This window comes from Lepus europaeus, chromosome 9 (assembly GCF_033115175.1).
Source record: "Lepus europaeus isolate LE1 chromosome 9, mLepTim1.pri, whole genome shotgun sequence".
Lineage (NCBI taxonomy): Eukaryota > Metazoa > Chordata > Mammalia > Lagomorpha > Leporidae > Lepus > Lepus europaeus.
Genome location: NC_084835.1, coordinates 26,905,989 through 26,930,788, shown reverse-complemented (window position 1 = coordinate 26,930,788; position 24,800 = coordinate 26,905,989). Strand labels below are relative to the sequence as shown.

At 54.6% G+C, this 24,800-nt stretch overlaps 1 protein-coding gene and 1 pseudogene across 3 annotated transcripts in view; one reads left to right on the top strand and one right to left on the bottom strand.

Annotated features, from left to right (window-relative positions):
• RFT1 (RFT1 homolog) overlaps positions 1-5,676 on the top strand; it is a 51,717-nt gene extending 46,041 nt beyond the window's left edge. For all 3 annotated transcript variants that reach the window (XM_062201086.1, XM_062201085.1, XM_062201084.1), the window contains 2 exons: positions 870-1,119; positions 1,408-5,676. In XM_062201086.1, coding sequence (XP_062057070.1) covers positions 870-1,119; positions 1,408-1,575 — 418 coding nt within the window. In that variant the 3' untranslated portion in view covers positions 1,576-5,676. The remainder of the gene's footprint in view (positions 1-869; positions 1,120-1,407) is intronic.
• On the bottom strand, positions 2,145-2,511 carry LOC133767028 (small ribosomal subunit protein uS10-like; annotated as a pseudogene).
• Positions 5,677-24,800: the final 19,124 nt, after the last annotated feature.

The window sequence follows — 24,800 nt, the reverse complement described above, 5'->3', positions numbered from 1 at the left end:
GCTCTCTGCTATGTCCTGGTAAAGCATTAGAAGATGGCCCAAGTCTTTGGGCCATGGCACCCACTTGGGAGACTCGGAAGAAGCTCCTGGCTCCTGGCTTCAGATCAGTGCAGCTCCAGCCATTGCGGCCAACTAGGGAGTGAACCAGTGGATGGAAAACCTCTCTCTGCCTCTCCATCTCTCTCTGTGTAACTCTGACTTTCAAATAAATAAAATCTTTTTTAAAAAAAAGAACCTGTTGGGCCACTGTTGTGATCCACTGTTAACCTATGTGTTGTGTTGCACAGGACTATGTTATCCCTAAGATACATAAATAGTTCAAGTTTTTCATTTTCTTACTCTTCTGTTCAGGTATTGGGTGGTGGTTGGCAGTGACATTTCTGTGTTATCCAGGTAGCATTTTTTCCTAAGCTTTATTTTATTTTATTTGAAAGGCAGAGTCACACACACACATACACACACACACAGATCTTCCATCTGTTGGATCTGGGGCTGGGCCCGGCTGGAGCCAGGCACTTCAGCTGGGTCTCCCACGTGGGTACAGGGACCTAAGCACTTGGGCCATCCTCCACTGCTTTTCCAGGCACATTAGCAGGGAACTGGATCAGAAGTGGACCAGCAGGGACTTGAACTGGTACCCATACGGGATGCTGGCACTGCAGGCAGGGGCTTAACCCACTGTACCACAGTGCCAGCTCCTCAGGTAGCCTTTGATGTCGTGGACACCTGGACTATGGGAACTTATCTGGAGTCGGAGGGGAACTTGGAGTTTTTCCTGTGAATCGATGTTTGTGGCCACTTTTCTCACCCTGGTGTTGTCCTGTGGCAAGGTATCCACTACCCTGCTTTGCTTACCTCCTTATCCCTAGGTACAATTTCACGATGCTGGCCCTGTCCTGCTCATTCCTGGTGCTGTCTTACCTTCTGACCAGCTGGTTTGGTAGCGTGGGCTTCATCTTGGCCAACTGTTTCAACATGGGTATCCGGATCACACAGAGCCTTTGTTTCATCCACCGCTACTACCAAAGGAGCCCGCACAGGCCCCTGGCTGGCCTGCACCTGTCGCCGCTCCTCCTTGGGGCCTTTGCCCTCAGTGGGGGGATTACGAGCGTGTCAGAGGTGAGACTCCCTGCAGCCTACACCCCCACAACCTCCCTCCCTCCCTCTCAGAGTCCTCTCCCCATCTCTGAACCACCTGGATGAGTGTTTGCCTCCTCTGGTCCCCTCCCCCACCTATAGGGCAGCATCTGATAGATAACATAGAGAATGTACCAGAAGACCCACACCATGCAGCTATACACTTTCTGTGTGACCCAGAAGCTGGGGCAAGCCGCCTTCCCTGACTCATCCTGGGGGGAGGGGGAGGAAGCCGAGGAGCTGGGCAGTGATGGTGGTTTCTTTCCGCAGGTGTTCCTGTGCTGTGAGCAGGGCTGGCTGGCCAGGCTGGCACACGTTGCCGTGGGCGCCTTCTGTTTGGCCGTGACCCTTGGGACAGCATTCCTCACAGAGACAAGACTGATCCACTTTCTTAGAACTCAGTTAGGCCTGTCCAGACTCTCTGACAAATGGACTTGACCTCAGGGTTGCTTGGTCACCTGTGGCCCCGGGGCCAGCTGTGGGACAGTCCTGCGGGCAGAGCCTGTCTGGTGAGCAGAAGCCCGCTGTTGGTCTGTAGCGGAAGTCAGAGTCGCCCGGGTGGCGAGACATGTGAGAGCCGCTGGTGGCCACCACAGTCCCTCCAGACTGACACGCAGGTGAGGGGTCTCAGTTTTAAGTGAAAACCTTTTAAACTAGATGCTTTTTCTGGGATCTTGTTCTGATCAGCATTTTTCTTCTGTAGTAACTTATGACTTCATGAATTTATTTTGGGTGTGATTGCCCTCTGGCGCATGCGCTCCAGAGCTGTGTGTTCAGTGTTGGGAGTTAACCCTCTGGCCCAGAAGCAGAGACATGGCTGCAGTGCCCTCCACAGGCTGGATCTTCTGTGAAAGGAGACTGGTGTTAGGCAGGAGCAGAGTCTGGCTGCAGCCGGGGCTCCCTGTGTCAGCGCTATGGTCCAAGTCTTGTTGCTTTTGTTTTTTGTTTGTTTGTTTGTTTGTTTGTTTAAAGAACTGGTAGTCAGTTTATTAAAACAGGTGTTTGGCCTAGGCACCTGCAGTGGTGACTTCAGTGCCTACTCCTGGCTCCATGTGATGGAAGTAATCTCAGAAGGACTGTGCAAGTCAGTGAGCTGCTTATGGGTTCTCATCTGGAGCCCATCGCACGTCTTAGAAACTTCACCACAAAGGGTTTTTCTTTTGGTGATTTGCAGTGTCTTGGAAGGCATCCAGATTGGTCTTTGCACTTCCAGATTTTTCTCCTTTGCTCCTCTGATCAAGCCAGCACACACCTTCTCAAGGGCCTTGGCATCCTGGCTGGTCAGGGTGATCCTAATTGGTGAACGGCCACCTCTGGTTCCACGGGCGTCTTTCCAGTGACTTTAAAAGCCATGGCTGCGGCGCGGCTTCCTGACCGACTTTTTCCTCAGCAAGAGCAAACAGTGAGGGTGAGGAGCAGGAACGGGCAAACACGTTCCACGCCAGTGCTGCTGAGTCTTCCTCAGAAAGCTTGTGTTATTTTTTTAAAGATTTATTTATTTTTATTTGAAAGGCATAGTCGCAGAGAGAGAGAGGGACAGAGAGAGAACTTCCATCTACTAGTTCACTCTTGAGATGGTACAATGGCCAGGGCTGGGTCAGGCCTAAGCCTCAGGAGCCAGGAGCTCCATTCAGGTCTCCCACATGGGGGCAGGGGTCCAAGCACACGGGCCATCTTCCACTGCTTCCCCAGTGCATTATCAGGGAGATGGATCAGAAGTGGAGCAGGCAGGAGTTGAACCAGTACCCATATGGGATGCTGGTGTCTCAGGTGGCAACTTAACCCACTGTCACACAACACTGGCACCACCCTGAGTCTTTAGAGAAGCAGAAACATCACCCAGTGAGAGACCCAAGAAATGGATACAGGAGGCTTCTCCAATCCCATTTCCCAGCATGAGTGAGGGAGAATCTGACCTGGTGTGGCCAGCACATGCCCTGTCCTGAGTGGGCCCTCAGGATTGCTGACTGAGGCTTGGAGGGACGCTGACTGAAAACTCCAGCTGTGGCCACCCCAATACAGGCCTAGGAAGGAATCGGATTCAGCGGGAGCTGCTTCATCCGTTCGCCCAGGGAGTTGGGAGAGATGAACACTAGAGCTGAAGGCATGTCCCTTTTTATCCTCAGAGTAAACGGGGCAGGGTAAAACCTGTACTCACCGAGTCAAGTCCCTTCCGCTGACCCAATTCTGGACTTCTGGCACCGTGCTGGTGAGATCATCAGCATTACTCTGGGCTGGTATTTTCTTTTTTTCATTGATGTTTGAACACTTTTTGCACCTAAGTGTCCTTTGGAACTGTGTACAAACTATTTCTTGGACATTAATAGTCCTCTGGCCAGGTGTCCCCAAATCTTCCATGTTTACACCCAGTACAGACAAGTCATGTCATGCATAAAACACATGCATTTACTGGACGGACATTGGGCACAGTGGTTAAGATACCACTTGAGACACACATATCCAATGTCACAGTGCCTGGATTTGAGTCTTGACAATGCTTCCAGCCTGGCTTCCTGCTCACATGTACCCTGGGAAGCAGCAGGTGCTGGTTCCAGAACTTGGATCCCTGCCATCCGGGTGGGAGACCAGCCCTGGCTATGGCAGGCACGTGAGGAAGGAACAGGTGGATGGAAATCTCTCTCTCTCTCTGCTGTTCAAATAAAATGAAAATAAATGAATGCTTTAAAAAAGCATGAATTTAAATCTACTTGTCAGGAGCCCATACTGAGGGGCCAAGGACCCAGACCCACCAGCCTACCAAGATGGCCCCCATCACCGTAGTATGTTTCTGTCTGCTCAGAGGGAGAAAGTTTTGCACTAGCGGTGGGAGGGGAGGGGGAAATAGCTGAATACAAGATGTTCTCAGCAATCAGAGGCGTCCCAAAGAGCATGGCCTCAGTTACGCTTTTGGAGGGCAGGGTCAGGCTAGCTCAGGAAGAGAGATTGCTCCATGGAGTACAGTGGGTGGCAGGCACACAGAAGGCAGCCCCTTCCCATGTCTTTGCTCTGCTCTGGAGTGCACAGAAATGGCCCTCAGCCCTCCTGAGCTCCTTCCCTGCTGTTTCTGACTTCCCCTGCCTTGATAGCCACTACCTGCCCTGTACCTGCCTGATACCAGACCCAAAGTACAGTAACACTAACTGCCTCAGAGCCACCTGGACTGCCCGTTAGGCCTTCAGAGGGGCAGGTCTGGGGCTCACGTAGCTGGGATGCCATGGAGGCTGGCCCACACGTCATGCTCCCATGCCTGGGACTGCATTCTGTTCATGAGCAGCCCTGTGACCCCCAAGATCTTTGGGAACAGGGCCACCCAGTGTCCCACTGTGGGACTCATTCTCTCCTCTCATCCCATGCTGTCTGCTCTGCAATGTCAGGACCAGCTCCTGATCAGAGATGGCCAGCTGGGGCAGTGCTGGGGTCCTTGCTGCGGTCTGCTCCTGTGTACAGGAGGAGTAGCTGTGCCTGTACACACCTGGCGCCCTAGAGCCACACCTATTACCTGTTGCCTCCAGGTGCTCGCATACTACCTGTGGACCAGGCTCTCACTTCACTCAAGAATTGGGATGGAGGAAAATTACTTTTGCCTTTAACTACTACTTTTTTTTTTTTTATTTGACAGGTAGAGTTATAGACAGTGAGAAAGAGAGAAAGGTCTTCCTTCTGTTGGTTCACTCCCCAAATGGCCGCTATGGCCGGCGCTGTGCCGATCTGAAGCCAGGTGCTTCCTGGTCTCCCATGCAGGTGCAGGAGTCCAAACACTTGGGCCATCCTCCACTGCCTTCCCGGGCCACAGCAGAGAGCTGGACTAGAAGAGGAGCAACCGGGACTAGAACCTGGCACCCATATGGGATGCCGTGCTGCAGGCAGAGGATTAACCAAGTAAGCCCAGCGCCGGCCCCTTAACTGCTACTTAAAATATGTTGAGGCTACTTCTCCATGGAAACAAGTCTCCAAGACACATCCTTTTATGAAAGGAAGAAACCTTTCATAAAGGGGAGAGCAACGGCATTTCTGGCTTTCCATGCTCCTCCAGCCACACTCAGGGGGCTGTTGCTGTGCCAGCTTGATGTTTACTCAACAGTGACCCCTAGTGGCCATGGAGGTGCTCTCTGCTCTCCCTGATCCCTGCCACTTCACTACCAACCCCAAGCAGGGTCCCTGCTTCCCCCTTTCTTTGTTCTTTTTCTTTATATGTTTTTCTTTTTTCTTTTTTTTTTCCTACATTCTGTTTGAAAAGCAGATAGAGATCTTCCTCCTACTTGTTCATTCCTCAACCACCAGGGCTGGGCCATGCTAAAGCCAGGAGCCCAGAGCTGGATTCAGGTCTCCCACGTGGGTAGCAGGGACCCAAGCAGCTGAGCCCTCATCACCTGCTGCCTCCCAGGGTGAGCATTAGCAGGAAGCTGGAATCAGAAGCAGAGCCAGGACTGAAGCTCAGGCACCCCAGTGTGGGATGTGGGCATCCTGAGCGACATATTTAATTTCTTTCTTATTTATTTTATTTTTTTAAAAGATTTTATTGGCCAGTGATGCGGCTCAATAGGCTAATCCTCCGCCTGCAGCGCTGGCACACCGGGTTCTAGTCCCGGTCTGGGCGCCAGTCCTGTCCCGGTTGCCCCTCTTCCAGGCCAGCTCTCTGCTGTGACCCGGGAGTGAAGTGGAGGATGGCCCAAGTCCTTGGGCCCTGCACCCTCATGGGAGACCAGGAGAAGCACCTGGCTCCTGGCTTCGGATCAGCGCAGCGCGCTGGCCATAGCAGCCATTGGAGGGTGAACCAACAGTAAAGGAAAGCCTTTCTCCCTGTCTCTCTCTCTCACTGTCCACTCTGCCTGTCAAAAAAAAAAAAAGAATTTATTTGAGAGGTAGATTTACAGAGACTGAGAGGGAGAGGAGAGAGAGAGAGAAATGTTTTCCTTCCACTAGTTCACTCCCCAAGTGGCCGCAACAGCTGGAGCTGTGCCAATCCAAAACTAGGAGCCAGGAGCTTCTTCTGGGTCTTCCAAGTGGGTGCAGGGGCCCATCTTCGGCTGCTTTCCAAGGCCATGGCAGAGAGCTGCATTGGAAGAGGAGCAACTGGGACTAGAACTGGTACCCATATGGGGTGCCGACATTGCAGGTAGAGGATTAACCTACTGCACCACAGTGCCGGCCCCATAACTTCTTATTTATTTGAAAGGCAGAATTATAGAGAAAAATAAGAAGAGAGATAGAGAGAGAAAAATGTCTTACGTCCGCTGGTTCACTCCCCAGATGGCCACAACGGCCAGGACTGGGCCAGGCTTATCCCAGGAGCTTCTTTCAGGTCTCCTGTGTGGGTGCAGAGGCCCAACTACTTGGACCAGATCATTAGCAGGGAGCTGGATCAAAAGTGGAGCAGCCAGGTCTCGAACTGGCTCCCATATGGGATGTGGGTATTGCAGGAGACAGCTTAACTATTGTTAGGCCACAACACTGGCCCCCCAAGTGACATTTTCACCCCTGTGCCACATGCCCACCCCCATGTCTTTTCTTGAATTTCATGTTCATGGTGCTGGTTCCAAATCAGTCCCCTGTCTGAAAAGGACTAAATTACTTTGTCACATTTTTATAAAGACCTTTCTTCTTCCATACCCTTTGCCTCCAAAAGGGAGAAACATCCCCATGTGTCTGTGGGGCGAGCAGTAGATGGCTCAAACGTGTGCACCCTTCGTATCCTCACTGGCGCTCCTCTTCCTGCACGGATGTGGTGACAGCCCATGACTCCTGCCTTTGAAAGACAGGCAGTTTCCTGGCCCATGGGGCAGACTCTTCTGTGGCCAGGCGTACCCGCCACCTGCTCTGCTTCTCGCCCTGGGTGCTGCGTCTCAGCCTCTACTTCTGTCTCCGCCTGGCTTGGACCCCCTCATGTTCTTTCGTTGCTGTTGTGACACAGCCATTCCTTGATGGGAAGGACTAGTTCCAGTGCAGAGTCAGCCAGTATGTGACTTAGGGGCCTAGGACAGCCCCTCCACCCTTGTGTCTTCCTGACAGGTGACAGGATTGCCATGCCTGGGCCTAGAGGCTGTCATTCTGCAGTGAGACTGGGTGACTTATTCACACACAGATGTGAAATAGCCCAGCAGAGGTTCTTTCCTTGGTGTTGAGGAGGAGACAGGGGCTGGGGCTTCAGGAGCAGGAGCGGAGGGAGCTCTGGTGCTGCTGGGTGGCCCCGGGGCTGGCAGTGATTCACTCCAGCTGAGGAAAACTGGGTGAGCGTGACCTCTGGCCCTGTAAGACGGAGTGTCCCTGGGGTGGCGACCAGAGAAGAACCAGAGCAGAGGACCTCGCACCTGCTGACAAAGCCCGGCTCTCAGGGGAGGCCAGGCCGAGGGCAGATGGGTGGGTTCTTGGTACTGATGGCCAAGTAAGGAGGGCTCCAGCAAGATCTGGGGCTTGAGAATCCGGGTGCCACGGACTCAGGATGCTGCTTGCATCAGGATCTCAGTGGTCCCAAGGGAGAATTCTGGAAGGAAAACCTGAAGACAAGAGGCCTGTGGCGCCTTTCAGAGGAGAACAAGTTTGGAAAGATGATGAGCCGAGGCATAGATGTATCAGGGGTCCCCTAGAAACTTCTTGAGGACAGTGAAACTCAGCAAACTGGAAAGAGTGCCTGAACAAGGACACTGCTGCACGCTGCAGCTTTGGGGCGGGCACTGTGGCGCAGTGGGTTACGCTGCCACTTGTAGTGCCCCCGTGCCGTATCACAGTGCCAGTTTGAGCCAGGACTTCTCTGCTTCTGACCCAGCTTGCTGCTGATGTGCCTGGAAGGCGGCAGTCATGGCCCAAGTATTTGGGCTCCTGCCACTCATGTGGGAGACCGTGATGGAGTTCCTGGCTCCTGAATTTGGTCTGGCCCAGCCCTGGCCATTGTGGCATTTGAGGAGTGAACCAGCAGATAGATCTCTGTCTTCTCTGTCGAGTCATCTGTCTGTCACACTGCCTTTCAAATAAATAAATTCATAAATCTTTTTAAAATAAATAAAGCATTTGTTTGCTCTTCTGTGAGTGTTCAGGAAATAACTGAGACTGGAGGATTTTGTTTGAAAGGCAGAAAGAGAGCTCCATCCACTGGCTCACCCACCAAACACCTGCAGCAGCCAAACCTGGGCCAGGCTGAAGCCAGGAGCCAGGAATGCAGCCCAGGTCTCCCACGTGGTTGGCAGGGACTCAGGTACTTGAGGGTTACCCGCTGCCTCCAGGGTGCACATTGGCAGGAAGCTGGAATTGGGAGCTGAGCCGGGACTCGCAGGCATCCCAGGCAGCATCTCACCTGCTCTAGCAGACATTCGCCCCTGAAGTACTGAATTTGGAAATGAGACTTCTGAGCCAAGCAGATGCAGATGGAGAATGATTTGTTTTACTAGTATCACTTACTATACTTGAATGAATTAGCCCCTAATGCTGTAAATACCTCATTTGCTAACTAACTTTTCAGGGTGGCAGAAAAGGTGTTTTAAGAATTCAAGAAGGAGGACGTGTGGAATTGCATTATCAGTCAGTCCCCAATTACTTCAGCAACATCAGTTTCATTATTTAGGGTCACTCGTTTTTAACCAGAACTGTCTGTGTGTATTAGAGCGAAACAGTAAACGGGCTCTGTGTGTCGTTGAGCCAGCCTCCTTCAGAGGCCTAGTGAAGGAAGCCTTGTAAACACGTCTTACTTACCCTGCAGATGGGTTGGCAGGCGGTGCCCCCTCCCAGAACGCAGTCCATTCTTGGCCACCTGACTTCTTCACTCTTCTTGGGAGGTGTGGCTTAAACAGAAGGTGCTGGAGCTCTGAGAAGCAGGAAGTTGAGTCTTTCCTCTCGTGTAGTCGTCTCTGGGCAGCAGAGTAACTGCACCCACAACTGCTGGACACTCCACCCCCCAACTTGCCAGAACTGTTACAGAGCCCCGTGCCCTGCGTTGACTGCACTGGGCGCGTGAGGGGGCGAGAGTTGTGTCTGGATAATGGGCCTGGCGACGTGCTCTGTGGACACTTAAACATCCCTTCTGAAGTGTTGTATCTTGGACTCAGTACATGTTTCCATCTCACTCAGTTCTGAGATTCTTGAAGAGCTGAAGGGCCCTGGCTGCTGCACCTGTGAAGCGAGTAAGCAAAGTGCCTTGGACACTTGGGAACGAGGGCAGGGGCTGCTGGGAGAAGGAAGCAGTGCCTGTGAGGCTACCTCCCTGGCACACTGGCAGGGCCCAGGCATTGGGGCAGCTCCTGGCCACCTCTGCTCCTCCTGGCTGTGCCTGGGGGTGATTCTTATCTCTCCAGGGCCCAGACAGCCAGCAGGTGCAGGTCAGGGTGGAAGCCCAGGTTCCTCTGCTAATGAGCTCGTCTCTCTCACCACCACCTGCCTCCATCTCCCCAGCCCTTGTCTTGGCTTCTGAATGCAAAGCTCCTACGGGAGTAATAGAGCCACGCAGGTCTTCTGCATGGCTTCTGTAAGTCATAGGTCAAGGTTGTAAGTGAGCCAGGAGATGGGCTGTACTGGGGCCAGGTGAGCCCCAACCCAGTCAGCTGTTGCCTGGGGAGAGCAGGGCAGAGTGGCTTGGTTCACCCAGAGTGCCCCTTCAGCCTCAGGGGAGCTGTCTGAGACCTGTGACAGGTCTTGGGAAGGAATCTTCTAGACCACCATTTATTTGTTGCTCTTCATCCCTCCTGCTAACAAAAGTGTCCAAAAGGCCTTGTTGACCCTCCTCTCGCAATGTAGCCCTGGCCTGACAAGCACCCTAAGCACAGGCCACCTGGGTGTCCCAGGGCCCTGTGGGAAAGGGACCTGAACAGTGGGCGACCCCAGCGCTTCCCTCCTGTAGCCTCTGGCTTGGCCCCGCATTTGTAGCAGCCCTCGCTGGTTGGGGCTGCAGAGCTGGGCTCCAGCAGTCGGTGTGGCCAGGGATCCGTGACTAATGAAGATACACCTGCACTGGTCACGCTGGAGGTGACAGCTGAGCAGCGTGTTCCTGCTGCTTGTCTGGGAGACCCTGACCGCCGTTCCAATGATGTGCAGCTCACGCAGCCACACCTGCTGGGAGGGGCGGGGAAACAGGGCATGTGGGGCAGTGCTGGCTGTGTTCCCAGCACGCCTGTGCCTGCCCCTCTGCACTTCCTGTTGAAGATCATGGCAGGGATTGAGACATAAGGGGCATCATGCTTCTCAAAGGATGAGCTGGCTCAGTGGGCATAGGATGGCACGGGTGTCACAGTCTTTTTTTAAAAGATTGATTTATCTGAGAGGCAGAACGACAGGGAGAGAGAAATCTCCTGTCTACTGGTTCCCTCCCCAGATGGCCGCAGTGGCCAGCACTGGAGCAGGCCAAAACCAAAAGCCTGGAACTCCGTCTGGGTCTCTCACGTGGGTTGGCAGGAACCCAAATACTTGGAGCATCTTCTAATGCCTTCCTAAACACATGATTAGGGAGCTGGATCAGAAACAGAGTAGCCGGGACTCCACCCAGTGTTTCCGCCATGGGATGCCAGCATCACAGGCAGCATTGCAACATCCACCCCCTCAGTCCTTCCAGTGGGAAAACAGGTGGGAAGTCCGGCAGTCCCAGCCTCGGAGTGCTCCCTCGCCAGCCCTCCCCAGAGTCCAGCAGGGGCTGTGCAGGCAGAACCCAAACCCAGGAGAACCAAGACAGCGTAGCCAGAACAGCAGGGATGTTCTCCTCCACATGTAATCCCAGCCACACTAGAGAGCCTTGCTAAAGTAGCTTTCCTTTTTGTGTCCCTGTCCCCTAGGGCATTAGTACAGAACAATTTAGGGAGAGGCCAGATGTGCACCGCATAGGTCTGTGTTCCTGCGCCGAGGCAGAGGTGCCTGTGCGCCTCACATCGCATCTGCAGCCCCTCAGAGGCATCTTTCTAACAGGAGAGTGTTCTCACAGGCATGCAAGACTCGGCCCAGAGCGACTTGCTTTCCTTTCTTCTGTAACCACCAATGAAGTGATGTGCGCTCGGCTGCCCAGCGGGGCTGATGGCAAGATGCCCAAGCACGCTGGGCCCTTGTCTGCCACCTCTCGGCTCTCCCTGCAGCAAATCCACCGACACGGGGAAGGAGCCAGGCTCTGGGTGGAAGGACTCCAGAGGTATCCTGCCTTTGATCATAGCTCTCTCTCTACCAGCATGGGGGGTATCCGCTGAGGTCCACATCTGTCTTTTTTTTTTTTTTTTTTTTTCTTTTTTTGAGAGGCAGGGAAAGAAGGGAGAGGGAGAGAGCTTTTTATCTGCTGGTTCACTCCCCAGTTGCTTACAATGAGTAGGTTGGGCCAGGGCCGAAGCCAGGAGCCAGAAATGCAACTCGAGCCATCATTGCTGCCTGCAAGGGTCTGCATTAGCAAGAAGCTGGAATCAGGAGCTGGAGCCAGGCATCAAACCCAGGCACTCTCATGTGGGATGCGGGCATCTGAACTGCTAGGCCACGCAGTTGCCCCCACATCTGTCTTTTGAAGCACAGAAGCCAGGTTGGATTTCACGTGTGTGTTTCCTGTTCTAAATGTTACATCATGGTACATGTGCACCATTGCTTCTACCCCACCTCACTGCCCTTCTCTGACTCATTGGGAGACTGTGGACAAGTCTCCCTCACTCCCCAGCCACAGAGCACCAAGCATGGGCCAAGTATGCATGAAGGCACGTCTTGCTCCTGTTGCCTGTGAAATCTTCACCACACCGCCTGTCCATCATCTGCACGTTACAGGGGAGGGGATGGATGCACAGAGAAATGGCTTCACTTTCCCAGGGCATTAGCAGGGAGCTGGACCGGAAGCAGGGTGGTTGGGACTAGAACTGGAGCTCTGGTACTGGATGCTGGCTTTGCAAGCGGAAGCTTAACCCACTGTGCCACCACACCGGCCCTGCAGTGGGAACATTTCTTTCCACTTTCCTGGAAGGTAAGGCTGCCAGTAAAGAAGGCTCGGCTGGCCCGAGAGCAGTTTGGAAGGGTGAGGCCCTCGGGGAAGCAGCGTCTTGGCTTCTGGGGCAGGCCACAGGCAGTCAGCAGCCCATTGAGAAGGGTCGCCCCAGAGCTGGCCAGTGATTTTTCAGCAGTTCCAGTAACCATGCCCGCTGGGTGTTTCGATTTCCCTGAAGCCTTAGAGGAAGGCAGAAAGTAAAAGGCCCCTGGCGATGTGAGAGAACATGGCTCTTCCGGGCAGGCCGGCCGCTGTGGTGGCTTCAGAAGCAGTCAGAAAGGCCTGAGTGGACCCTGCCACCAGGAAGAAGCTCCTGGCTCCTGGCTTCGGCATGGCCCAGCCCCGGCTATTGTAGCCGTCTAGGGAGTAAATCGCTGGGTGGAAGATCTATCCTTCTCTCTGTATAACCCTGAATTTCAAATGAATAAAGCTTTAAAAGATAGCAGGAAGGATCAGATCAGGGGCTAGTTTTGTGACAGTGGATTAAGCCACTGTGTGTGACGTTGGCGTTCCATCTGAGTGGGGATTTGAGTCCTGGCTGCTCCACTACTGATCCAGCTCCCTGCTGATGTGCCTGGAAAAACAATGGACCCCTACTACCCGTGTAGGAGACCTGGATGGGGTTCCAGGCTCCTGGCTTCAACCTGGCCCAGTCCTGGTTGTTGCAGCCATTTGGGGAGTGACTCAGCGGATGGAAGTCTATCCCTCCCTCTCTCCTTAACTCTGCCTTTCAAAATAAATCTTAAAAAGAAGAAAGAGGAGGTGGGAGAAGAGGAAGGGATCACTCAGGATGGAGAGGGAGACAGCCTCTGCCCTCTGTAGTCAGAGCTTGTGGCCAAAGATGCTCAGCCCACCATGTGGCTTTGTGTGGCTGCTGCCCCACCAGACCGTAGCATCCTTGGGCCAGGGGCTCGCCCTTGATTGTAGCTGCATCTCCTGTGCTGATCTTACTACCTGTTGGAGCCTCCATTTCTTCCCCGCTGGAAGAGCTGGGGCTAAGAATGTGAGCTGACAGCCAAGTACACACTTCTGTCCAGTGACCTTAAGGGAGGTAGCCATTCCCCTTGGATGTGCTAACCTCACCCTACCCACCTGCCAGGCCGCAGCGCCTCCCAGGGCCTCCAGCACTCTGCTCATCGTGGGGGGACAGGACCCCTCTTCCCACCACCCTGTGCCCCAGCTCCTCTTTCCAAAGGGCTTGAGCTCTGCTCAACCCCCCATGCCCACCCCCGCCATCAGGAGACGATCCCACTGCTGGTCAGAAGCCAGGGTCAGTGCTAGGGAGCACGTGAAGTTTGAGAGGATGCTGACGGGTCTCCACCACCTGCATGGGAGACCCAGATGGAGTTCTGGGCTCCTGGCTTCAGTACGGCCCAGCTGGGTTGTTGCAGGGTATTTGGGGAGTGAACCAGCAGATGGGAGATTCTCTCTGACTCTCTTTCTCTTTCAAATAAAATGAAACAAGATTGAAATATGTATATGTACATATACATACATACACACACACACAAACACACACAAAGATGATGCAAGGATCCCCAGGTCCCGAGGGCCCAGCCGTCCAGCTGTTCACGCCCAGGTCAGAGGCCTCTGAGCACACCATGCGGCTCCCAGGCCCACTCTGCTCACCTCAGCTGCTGTACACGGGGTGTCCTGCATGTGCTCCCTCGGAGCAGGATGCTATAGCTCCAGGGGGCTCTGTGCTGGGCCAGGGCTGCTCGGGGCCGCAGGAAAAGGGTGTGGGGCACTCTGGCCATGCTTTAGCCACCGAGGGGTGGGCATTGGTGGCACTGGGGAGATAGAAGATGCATAGAGCTCTTCAAAAGGCCGCATGCTCCCTAAGCACACAACTCACCGGGATTTAATCTGCAACTCCGATTCAGTCAGCTAAGTAGGGGAAGGAAGAAGTGGGTAGTTGTCATGGCAACACCAAATTGCCCAGGATCAGGTTGGTCTCCAAGGGGGAGGGGAGCAGAGCTGAGCCTCTACCTTCCTGGCAGAGATGTTCTGGAGAATGGGGACCCTAGTGAGGGTCTCCCCAGCTAAGGGTTAAGGGCAAGAGACATGTGGTAGAGTGACAGGGGGGCTGGCCAGCCAGGGGCCCTCTCGCAGGGGCCTGGAGCCCCGATTGCCAAGCAGGTGAGTTGTGGAGCCAGCCCCTTGCTGAGGGCTGCCTTGTCGGCAAGGGCAAGGCCGGCCCTGAGCCCCTCCGATCCAGAGCCTGTTTGTCCTCCTGTCCTCCTGTCCAAGGCATTCCTGGCCAGGTTTCAGCCTTCAGTCTGGCCGTAGATGTGAGCACAGCCAGGGATGTCCATCGAGTCTGGTCTGAAGGGTGGACCCCCAGCCTCTCCAGACAGTGCCAACCAAAGCCACAATGAGGAGGATGGGGACTGCCCACCTGGCTTCTCCTCCCCACTGAGAATGAATTAGAGCAGCTGCGGTACTGCCCCTAGTGGTCTGTGGCAGCCTGGGCCCAGGCCAGGGCCTGGGAGCTACTCCAGTGAGGAAGGAGTTAAGCATCAGGAGCCTCTCCCACCCCAAACCACCCTCGTCCCTGTTCTGCCTCTGACCTTGAGTGCTCTTGGGCCCCAGGACGAGATCCTAGCTGCTCAGCAGGCCTCCTCTGCCCCACGACCAGCCAAGCTTGGTGCCTGTGTCTCTGTGGTCCCACAGGGCTCAGTACATGAATGCGTAAAAAATGAGTGGATGGACGAATGGGTGGCCTGGGCAGTGAGGACTGGGAGCAGCCGAAATTAAAAAGGGCGGGCCAGCGCTGTGGCTCAACAGGCTAGTCCTCCGCCTTGCGGCGCTGGCACACCGGGTTCTGTCCCGGTTGCCCCTCTTCCAGGCCAGCTCTCTGCTGTGGCCAGGGAGTGCAGTGGAGGATGGCCCAAGTGCTTGGGCCCTGCACCCCATGGGAGACCAGGAGAAGCACCTGGCTCCTGCCTTCAGATCAGCGCGGTGCGTTGGCCACAGCGCGCCGGCGGCCATTGGAGGATGCAAAGGAAGACCTTTCTCTCTCTCTCTCTCACTGTCCACTCTGCCTGTCAAAAATTAAAAAAAAAAAAAAAAGGGCCAGGTTGTGGGGGCCTTAAGTGCCAGGCTGCCGGGAGGGGTTTCTCGGGCTCCGCCTCTAGCTTCTGCCCTGGGGCCTCCTGCAGGTGTTGCCCTGTCCCCTGGTCCCCGCTGAGAGAGACAGGCACGCCAGGGTCCATCTCCCAGTGCCTGGCTTTACCTGGCCCCTGGCAGGGGCTGCCTCCCTGGGGCCCCTTCACACCAGACTGCTTTTGCACCCTGCCTGTGAGTTCTCGCACTTGTCCAATTAGTGCTAATTGCAAGCAGGATGTGTGGGGCGGGGGGTGGGGGCATAGGCTTGGAGCGTTGGAGTCCTTGTCAGAACCTCAAGGCACTGAGCTCTGTGGGACAGGTACTTTCCCAGAGCTGCAGGCTCTCTCGTGGAGCTGTGTGGGGCAACTCGGGGCTCCCCCTGAGTCTTTGGTGCAGTGTGTTGGGCTCCGTCAGCCTCTGCTCTCCAGAGAGCTCAGCCTGTCACTGGCACCTGCTCTCCTGGATGCCAGTGGCCTTCCGGGCAGGGGAAGCCCCCTGTTTCCCACCAGCTCTTCCTCGCCTGGTACAGAGCCCAGCCATTCTATTCTCACTCTGGGAATGCAGGGCAGAGGGGCTCAGGGCCTGGGCGGAGGCTGAACCCTCACGGGCCCTTGTCCCAGCCTGAGCACCTTATTCAGGAAAGGCTGGCTCTACCTGACTGTGCCCAGGCTGTGCTTCCCATGGGGACCTACGATGCAAGGTTGGGGTGTCCCCTTAGATGCCCCTGCTGCCCCGTGTCCCTAACCTCCTCCTTGGAGCAGACATGGGGGTGTCAGGCCCCAAACCAGCTCTGGGCTCCTGTGATGCTCTCCCTGCCCCATCACAGAGCCCCCCCCCCCCACCTCCGGCCTGGGCAGAGACACCCCACCCCGCTCTCTGTAGAGCCGGTGTGGACCATTGCCCATGGGTGTCCTCATTGTGGGCACTTGTCAGGTCTTCTCTTATTGGACTGGATCCTGTGCCCCAGCTTAGGGCCACCCAGACTTTGATCCATCTGGAAGCAGGGCCCTCCGAACTCGAAGATGCTCAGAGATTCAGATTCCTGGGTGTTTCAGCCTGTGACGGGGGCTGGTTCCTGTGCCGCGGGAGGCAGTGGGCTCCTCCTCGGCCCGGGATCCCTGAGCGGAGCGGCCTGGCTGCCGGCGGCCACTAGAGGGCAGGCCTCTCCGTGTGTTTCCTCAGAGGCCGGTGAGGCGGTGAGCGGGGCGGCAGCCCGGCGCGGCAGGAGCTGCGAGGCCGGCCCAAGTCCCCCTGGGCCCTGGACCCCCGAAGACCTCTGTGAGACTTTGACCTCCCGGAGCCCAGGCCTGAGCCCGCCGCCACGGTGTCCGGCTCCTGCGTGGGTCGTGAGTGACCCGTGGGCTCCTCTTCCAAGAACGCCGGCGACTGAGACGCCACTGGGAAATGATGCGGACACTGGGCAGGAAGGCGCCCACCGGCCTGGCGCCTGGAGTTGGGGCTGGACAGGCATCTCCTGGGGGCTCGGGCCCAGCACCCCCAGAGGAGCCGCAGAGGAGACAGGCTCAGGGAGGCTGCCTGGGACTCGGCCCCACCATCCCTTTGCCAGTCACATCTTCACTGGTCTCCTTGGTTTCAGTTTTCTTGTCTTCCTTCCATGTTTTAAGCTTTCAAAACATGTTTTTAAAATGTAAACCTTTTTAAAAATTTAAAATTAAATCATTGGTTTTAAATTACATGAGACATGTATGAGTACATCCTCACATTAAACTGTAATACAAAGGGTCTGGCGCTGTGACATCATAGGTTAAGCCTATGCCTGCAGCGCCGGTATCCCATATGGGCATCGCTTCATGCCCTGACTGACCCTCTTCCAATGTAGCTCCCTGCTAATGTGCCTGGGAAGGCAGTGAAGGATGACCCAAGTGCTTGGGCCCCTGCACCCACATGGGAGACCCAGAGGAAGCTCCTAGCCCCTAGCTTTGGCTTGGCCCAGCCGCAGCTGTTGCAGGCATTTGGGGAGTGAACCAGCGGATGAATACCCTCTCCCTCTCTCTCTCTTCCTCTCCCCCCACCCCGCCGTCTCTCCTCTCTGTCTGTAACTGCCTCTCAAATAAGTAAATCTTTAAAAAACAACCTGTAATACAGGGAGCAAATATTTAACCTGATGGTAAGATGCCTGCATCCCACATCTGAGTGCCTGGCTCGAGTTCCAGCTCTGGGTCCTGATCCCAGCTTCCTGCTAATGTGGACCCCAAGAGACAGCAGTGATGGTGCAAGTTCCCTGAGTCCCTGCCACCCACATGGGCGACCTGAAGTGCCAGCCCCAGATGTTGCAGGCATTTGAGAAGTAAGCCAGCAGATAGGAGTGCACTCGCTCGCTCGCTCTCTTGCTCTCAGTCTCTTGCTCTCCCTCTCTCTTGCTTTCTCTCTCTCTCCCTCCCTCTCTCCTCTCTCTTGCTCTCAAATTAAAAAAAAAAAAAATTACCCAAAGACCTGTCCAACCAGCTCCCCTTGGGGGTCAGCAGATTGCTGTTTCTCTATAAATAAACAATAATATTAGTACTTACGCTACCCGGATGACAGGTTGTTATATTTAAAAGAAGAAAGTGTTTTGATGGCCAGGAGTCCACATACACAGCTGGTTTGTCAAATCGTGTTGGAACCGGAGTTGATGTTACTATGCTTGGCTGTGCTGAATTCCCAGCCCCGGTAGGAGCCTGCGCTGTGATGGCACCGAGGCCCCAGGCCGGGACTTCCTCCCTCTGTCCCCTCATTTGGGCGTTCACTGCTCCATCCTGCTCCTGTAGAAACTTAAATCTCAAGCGATTTTCCAAGCTGATGCCCTCCTCTCTGCCCACCCACCTCAGGTAGATTTGGGTTGAGCTGGGGTCCGGTGGGAAGTCGGGGAAGCCAGCTTCCCCACTCCACTCTCCTGAGGGGGACGGCTGAGGGTCTTCTCTACACAGACACGCAGCCCCCAGACCAGCCATTTCCTCTCTCCCCCTCATCGTGTAATCACCCCGTGGACTGTGTGTCTGCAGACAACCTGCGGGGTTCACTCCATCCCACTCTGCACCTCTCGGCTGCTACAGCCTGGGCCTCAGTGGCCACCCCAGCGCAGGTCCCCCGATGCTCTGGGAGGTGGCACTGCTGGGTTGAGGGGCAGGAGCCCTCCAGAAGCCTGTGCCCAGCACGCCCGGGGGGTTCACTGCACCCCCACGTCTGCGTTCAGTGTGAATTTTCCTCATCACCTAGGAGTTCACACCCAGCTTCTCTTCAAGGATCATTTCTTTGCCTTTTCTAGAAATAGTCTGTTTATATCCTTTACCTGTTTCTGCACTTTGTTTTTATCTTTTTCTTATTGATTTGAAGCTTTTTTTTAAAAAATATTTACTTAGGGGCCAGCACTGTGGTACAGCCGGCTAAGCCGTCTGCAGCGCCGGCATCCCATATGGGCACCTGTTAGAGTCCCAGCTGTTCTACTTCCGATCCAGCTCCCTGCTAATGTGCCTGGGAAAGCAGCAGATGATGACTCAAGTGCTTGGGCCTTGCACCCACATGGGAGACCCAGATGAAGCTCCTGGCTCCTGGCTTTGGCCTCACCCAGTCCTGGCCATTGCGACCATTTGAAGAGTGAATTAGTGGGAAGATTCTCTCTCTCTCTCTCTCCCTCTCTCTCTTTCCCTCTCTCTCTCTCCCTCTCTCTCTCTCTCTCTCTCTAATTCTGAGTTTCAAATAAATCTTAAAAAAAAAAAAGAGAGAGATCTTCTATCTACTGATTTGCTCCCTAAATGACAGCAATGGTCAGGGTTTGGCTACTGATGCTAGGAGCCAGGAATTTCACCCTGGTTTCTCGCATGGATGGCAGGGGCCCAAGCACTTGGGTTATCATCTGCTGTTTTTCCAGGTGCATTAGCAAGGAACTGGATCAGAAAAGGAGCAGTGGGGAATTGAACTGGCAGCAGGAACATGAGCCAGCATCCCAAGTGTTGGCTTAACCTGCTGTACCACAGTGCTGGCCCCTTCAAAGCTCTTTATATGTGTGGATTTTAATTTTTTGTGTGGATTTAAATTTTTTGTTAAATGTGTGGCAAATATTTTTCCAGTCTTTTGCTTATAGTTTAACATTGTTTCTGGTGTTACTTATCATATAGACATACACCTGCTTGCTTGCTTGCTTGCTTTCTAAGATTTATTTATTTGAAAGGCAGAGTTACAGATAGGCAGAGGCAGAGAGAGAGAGACAGAGAGAGAGAGAGAGAGAGAAAGATAGATAGAGAGAGAGAGGTCTTCCATCCCCAGATGGCTGCAATGGCCAGAGCTGCGCAGACCCAAAACCACGCCAATCTGAAACCAGGAGCCAAGAGCTTCTTCCGGGTCTCCCACATGCGTGCAGAGGCCCAAGGACTTGGGCCATCTTCTACTGCTTTCCCAGGCCATAGTAGAGAGCTAAATTGGAAGTGTAGCAGCTGGGACTTGACCCGGCACCTATATGGGATGCCGGCACTTCAGGCAGTGGCTTTACCCGCTGTGCCACAGTGCCAGCCCCATACACCTGCTTTCTAAGTGCATGTCTGGCCTTGTCATCGCTTTGCTAAAATTCTTTGTTGTATCTAGACTGTCATCCAGACCCCATAGCAGGTGTTTCACTTAGCAGCTCAGATGCCTGTGTCTCACATCAGAGAGCCTGGGTTCGATGCCTGGCTCTGGCTCCTGACTCCAGCTTCCTCTAATGCAGACCCTGGGAGGGTTTTGCCACCCACGATGGAGTTCCTGGGTCCTGGAACCAGCCTATACTAGCCCTGGCTGTTGGGGACTTTGGGAAATGAATCAAGGTGGGCACTCACATTCTCTCTGTGTTCCTTTCTCTCTGTGTCTCTCAAATTAAGGAAAAAATATTTCATTAGAAGAAAAATCCAGGTCTGTAGCCTATCAGGGGACGGCAGACACTGAAGGCTGGGGCTCTGCCACTGTGCTGTGCACTTTCTGGGCATCCTTTTCCAAAACTCTGACGGGGTGTTGTGGGGATCAGAGGAGGCCGTGGCAGGGCTGAGCCCTTGACCCTGTCAGTGCCAGCCTCATGCGTGGACTTCAGAGTTTGTGGAAAATGGAATTAAAAGGTAAGCTTATTTTGGTGCAAAAAAAATTGAAATTTCTGCATATAAGGGGTCTTCCAAATGTCCATGGAAATACGTATTATAGGGGCCGGCGCTGTGGCATAGGGGGGAAGCCACTGTCTGCGGTGCCACCATCCCTTATGGATGCCGATTGGAGTCCTGGCTGCTCCACTTCCAATCCAGCTCTCTGCTAATGCACCTGGAAGAACACTGAGAGATGGCCCAAGTGCTTGGGTCCCTGCACCCACGTGGGAGATGTGGCTTGGCCTAGCCCCAGCCGTTGCAGCCATCTGGGGAGTGAACCAGCAGACAGAAGATGTCGCTCTCTCCCTGTCTCTCTCATTATTTCTGTAAATCTACCTTTCAAATAAATAAATAAATAAATAACTTTTTAAAGACCTGTTATCGAAAAACTGCCTGGATTTCAAATTCCTTTGCCCCAAAATAAAGTTATCGGCCGGCGCCGTGGCTCAACAGGCTAATCCTCCGCCTTGCGGCGCTGGCACACCGGGTTCTAGTCCCGGTCGGGGCACCGATCCTGTCCCGGTTGCCCCTCTTCCAGGCCAGCTCTCTGCTGTGGCCAGGGAGTGCAGTGGAGGATGGCCCAAGTGTTTGGGCTCTGCACCCCATGGGAGACCAGGAGAAGCACCTGGCTCCTGCCATCGGAACAGCGCGGTGCGCCGGCCGCAGCGCGCTACCGCGGCGGCCATTGGAGGGTGAACCAACGGCAAAAGGAAGACCTTTCTCTCTGTCTCTCTCTCACTGTCCACTCTGCCTGTCAAAAAAAAAAAAAATAAATAAATTAAAAAAAAATAAAAAATAAAGTTATCTTTTAATTCCTTGTTCCATGAACTTTTTGGAGCACTCTCTTGCTGCCATTCCCTGTGCTGAGACCCTTTGTGATTGAGCCCCAAACCCTTTTCAGTCTTGTCTCCCACGCTGCAGCCTAAAGGAGCTGCCCACAGCTCCCCACGCTCCCCCTAAATCCCCACCTCTGGGTCCCTGTGCCTGCTGCTGTTTCTCCTCTATGCCCCTTCCTTCCTCACTGTTCCCCTCCCTTCCCCAAGATTTCAAATCTGCACCCTCAACTAAGCTGCCCCCACCCCAACCCGCGCTGGCTGAGACCCCCCCCCCCCCGCCCAGTGCCAGGACCTGTCCTCTTCCCTCCCCTGAGGCCTTGCCCCTTGTGGGCCCTGAGTTGCTGTGACTCGGGCCCACTGGCACTCTGTACCCAGGGATGGGAGCTGGGTTTGTGCATCTCCAACAGCCCCACCCCCACCCTGTCATCCCCAGCGTCTCCCTGAGCCGGGCCCTCGACTGTTGGAATTAAGGACCCAGGAGAGACCTGCACACTTGGCTCACGCAGAGGGGCAGGGCAGAGCCGGGGCCATCACCCAGGGCCCTGACCTCAGCAGGATTCCACGGGATGCACCTGCACACCAGGGTGGGAGGCGGCACCTTGTCCCACCCCAGGGGTCTCCATGTCTGGGCAGCCTCTCCTGAGCCCCAGTCTACCATTCCTCAGGGGGCCCTCACTCAGGCTAGGAGACCCTGGGGACCCAGGCCAGCTGCCTGCCAGGCCCCTGCTGCCTACAGCTGGCCCCAAGCTCTCCACTGACATCCACCGCCTGGCAGAGGGCGTGGCTGTCATGGTCCCTGCTGGGCTGAACCTCCACAGGGTGGCACTGCCCAAGGCAGCCTACGTGGAAGAAGTGGCCCTTCCTGGGCTCAGACTCTGCTTAAGACAATCACTTTCTCTTTCTGCCTTCACTTTCTCCCTCTGGAAAATGGGCCAAGGGGGTGGGTGTCTGGTGTAGCCGTTAAGACATCATTTGGAATGTGTATTGGAACGCCAGGGTTCGAGCCCTGGCCCTGCTCCCAATGCCAGCTTCCTGCTGATGCACACCCTATGGGCAGCAGGTGACGGCTCAAGTTCTTGGATCTCCACTACTCACTTGGGAAACCTGGGTTGAGTTCCTGGCTTTGGCCTGGCCCAGCCCCAGCTGTTGCAGGCATTTGGGAAGTTAACCAGCAGATGGAATATTTTTCTGTCTCTCTGCTATTAAATAAAATGAAAATAAAAAAGTAAAAAATAAATTTAAAAGGCAAGTGGGCACAGGGAGATGGGGTGGGAGGCTGAGAGGTGATGGGCAGTTGGAAGGTCAAGCCTGGGTCGTGGGGCTTGGTGTGGCCAGGTGCATGCAGAGGCTGAAGTCTAGTTTTGGGACCGACACAGACATTTCTCCCAGCACCCCTGGAGAGCTCCGAGGATTTCCTGGCTGGCAGCCGCCGAGGCCTCCAGGGAAATGCGGCAAACCCAGGTGAAGAAGGAGATGGGCTTCAAGGAGATCCAGGGTCACTGTCCTGCAGCCACAGAAGGACCTCACCAGGGAGAGGGTGACCAGAGAGGGGGTGCGGGCTCCGGGGAGGGGTTACGTTGGAGAATGGCTGATGCCGGCTGGTGGAAGGCTCGTGGGCGTGTGACTTTTCTGTAATGTGTGAAGTGGGCAGAACACTGCCTCCCACCCGGGGCTGCGGTGAGGTCCAAATGGATCCACACTCAGACAGGTGCTGTGATGCCGGTTGTCCACACGCGACGTGGAGTGACACCTTTGGGAAGTGGTGACTGTCAGCCCCATACCTGTTGGTTTCGTGGGCACCTGTGTACATGGATAAGCCCACGCCTGCTGCCACAGGGCTTCCCAGGTGAGTGTGGTGTGTTTCCACCCACGGCTCACCAGAACGTGTGGGTCCCATGGGTGCAGTTTCTTGGGCAGAGCCAGTGTTCAGCAGTAGTGGCAGGGAGGGGGGGTGGCGGCAATGTGAGGGGGGCCAGGTGCTTGGAGGGAGGAAGAAGTGGCCTGGCCCAGATGGGGCAGGGGAAGTTGGCACCGCGTAGGCCCACACTGAGTGCAACGGCTAAGGTCTAAGGTCAAGCCCTGTCACCTCGGGTGCTGGAATGGCCCACAGGAGAAGGTGGGGCTGAATTTCCCAAAGCGAGGTTGGCTACAGCTGACCCTCGTGGCCTACCCAGGCCCTCAGGCTGTGACCTGCTGAAGCTCCAAGAGGCCGTGTCTTAATGGGTTGCCAAAAATGGTGCTGGCATCCTGCGGCTGAAAGCCTCTAAACCGTTGTCAATGACAACTTACGTGGGTTTTTTTTCCCTGAAAATTTATTTATTTGAAAGGCAGAGTTACAGAGCAAGAGGAAGAGGCAGGAAAAGATCTTCCATCCGCTGGTGCACTCCCCAAATGACCGCAACAGCCAGGGCTGGGCTAGGCAGAAGCCAGGAGCCAGGAGCTTCATCCGGGTCTCCCATGTGGACGCAGGGGCCCATGCACTTGGGCCTTCCTCTGCTTTCCCAGATGCTCCATCTGCTGCTTTCCCAGGCCATTGGAAGTGGAGCAGCGGGACTTGAACCAGAGCCCACGTGGGGTGCTGGTGCCGCAGGCAGCAGCTTTACCAGCTACACCATGGTGCCAGTGCTGTCACTTACATGTTGTGACATCATCGGTGCCGGCCCCGTCATTTACATTCGTGACACCATCGAGCAGCTGGGGCATAGAGAGCACTCACTCATCACTGATACCAGGGCAGGGTGGGAAGGACGGGTTGAGTGAAGGGAGCGCAGGTCTGGGACAGCTGCTCTGTCCCTGCCAAGGGCCCTGCTCTGGAGCATCCCTGGAGGCGTCTGTTTCTCCCTGAGGAGTGACTTACACTTGGTCAAGTGCACGTCATAGATCACAGCTTGATGACTCTCACATAGCTGGACAGCCACATCACCAAGGCCCTGAGCACGGTTCCTGACCTAGGGAACTCCCTGTGCCCGTCCAGGTCAGCAGTCCCTACCCCAGACGTGATCATCAGACGTCATTGCCGCTGTAGCAGGCTCTCATCCAGATGTGGTCACACAGCGTTCTCCTGTGTCTCGCTTCCCTTGATCAGCATGGTCTTACGTTAATTTCTTAAAACATTGAATCATAGAAGTTACAGAGAGAGAAAGAGATCTTCCATCCAGTAGTTCACGCCACAAATGGCTTCAACAGCTGGCGCTCAAATGGGATGCCAGTGTCTCAGGTGGTGGCTTCACCCACTATACAGCATCAGCCCCATGTTCTGAATTTCAAATAATTTTTATAGGGGCAGGTGTTGTGGTGTAGCAGGTAAAACTGCTGCCTGCGACACCAGCATCCCTTAGGAGTGTCGGTTTGCATCCTGGTTGCTCCAGTTCCAATCCAGCTCCCTGCTAATGCACCTGGGAAAGCACCAGAGGGTGGACCAAGAGCTTAGGCCCCTGCACCCTCATGGAAGACCTGGATGAGGCTCCTGACCCTGGCTTCTGCCTGGCCCATTCTTGATCATTGCGGCCATTTGGGGAGTGAATCAGAGGATGGAAGATCTCTTTTTTATTTCGCTATTTATTTTTGCTCTCGCTTTCTCTGTAACTCTTTAAAATAAATAACTCTTTAAAATTTTTAATTTATGTAATTTATTTGAAAGGCAGAGGGAGAGACAGAAATGATAGACAGATCTCCTATTTGCTGTTTCACTCCCCA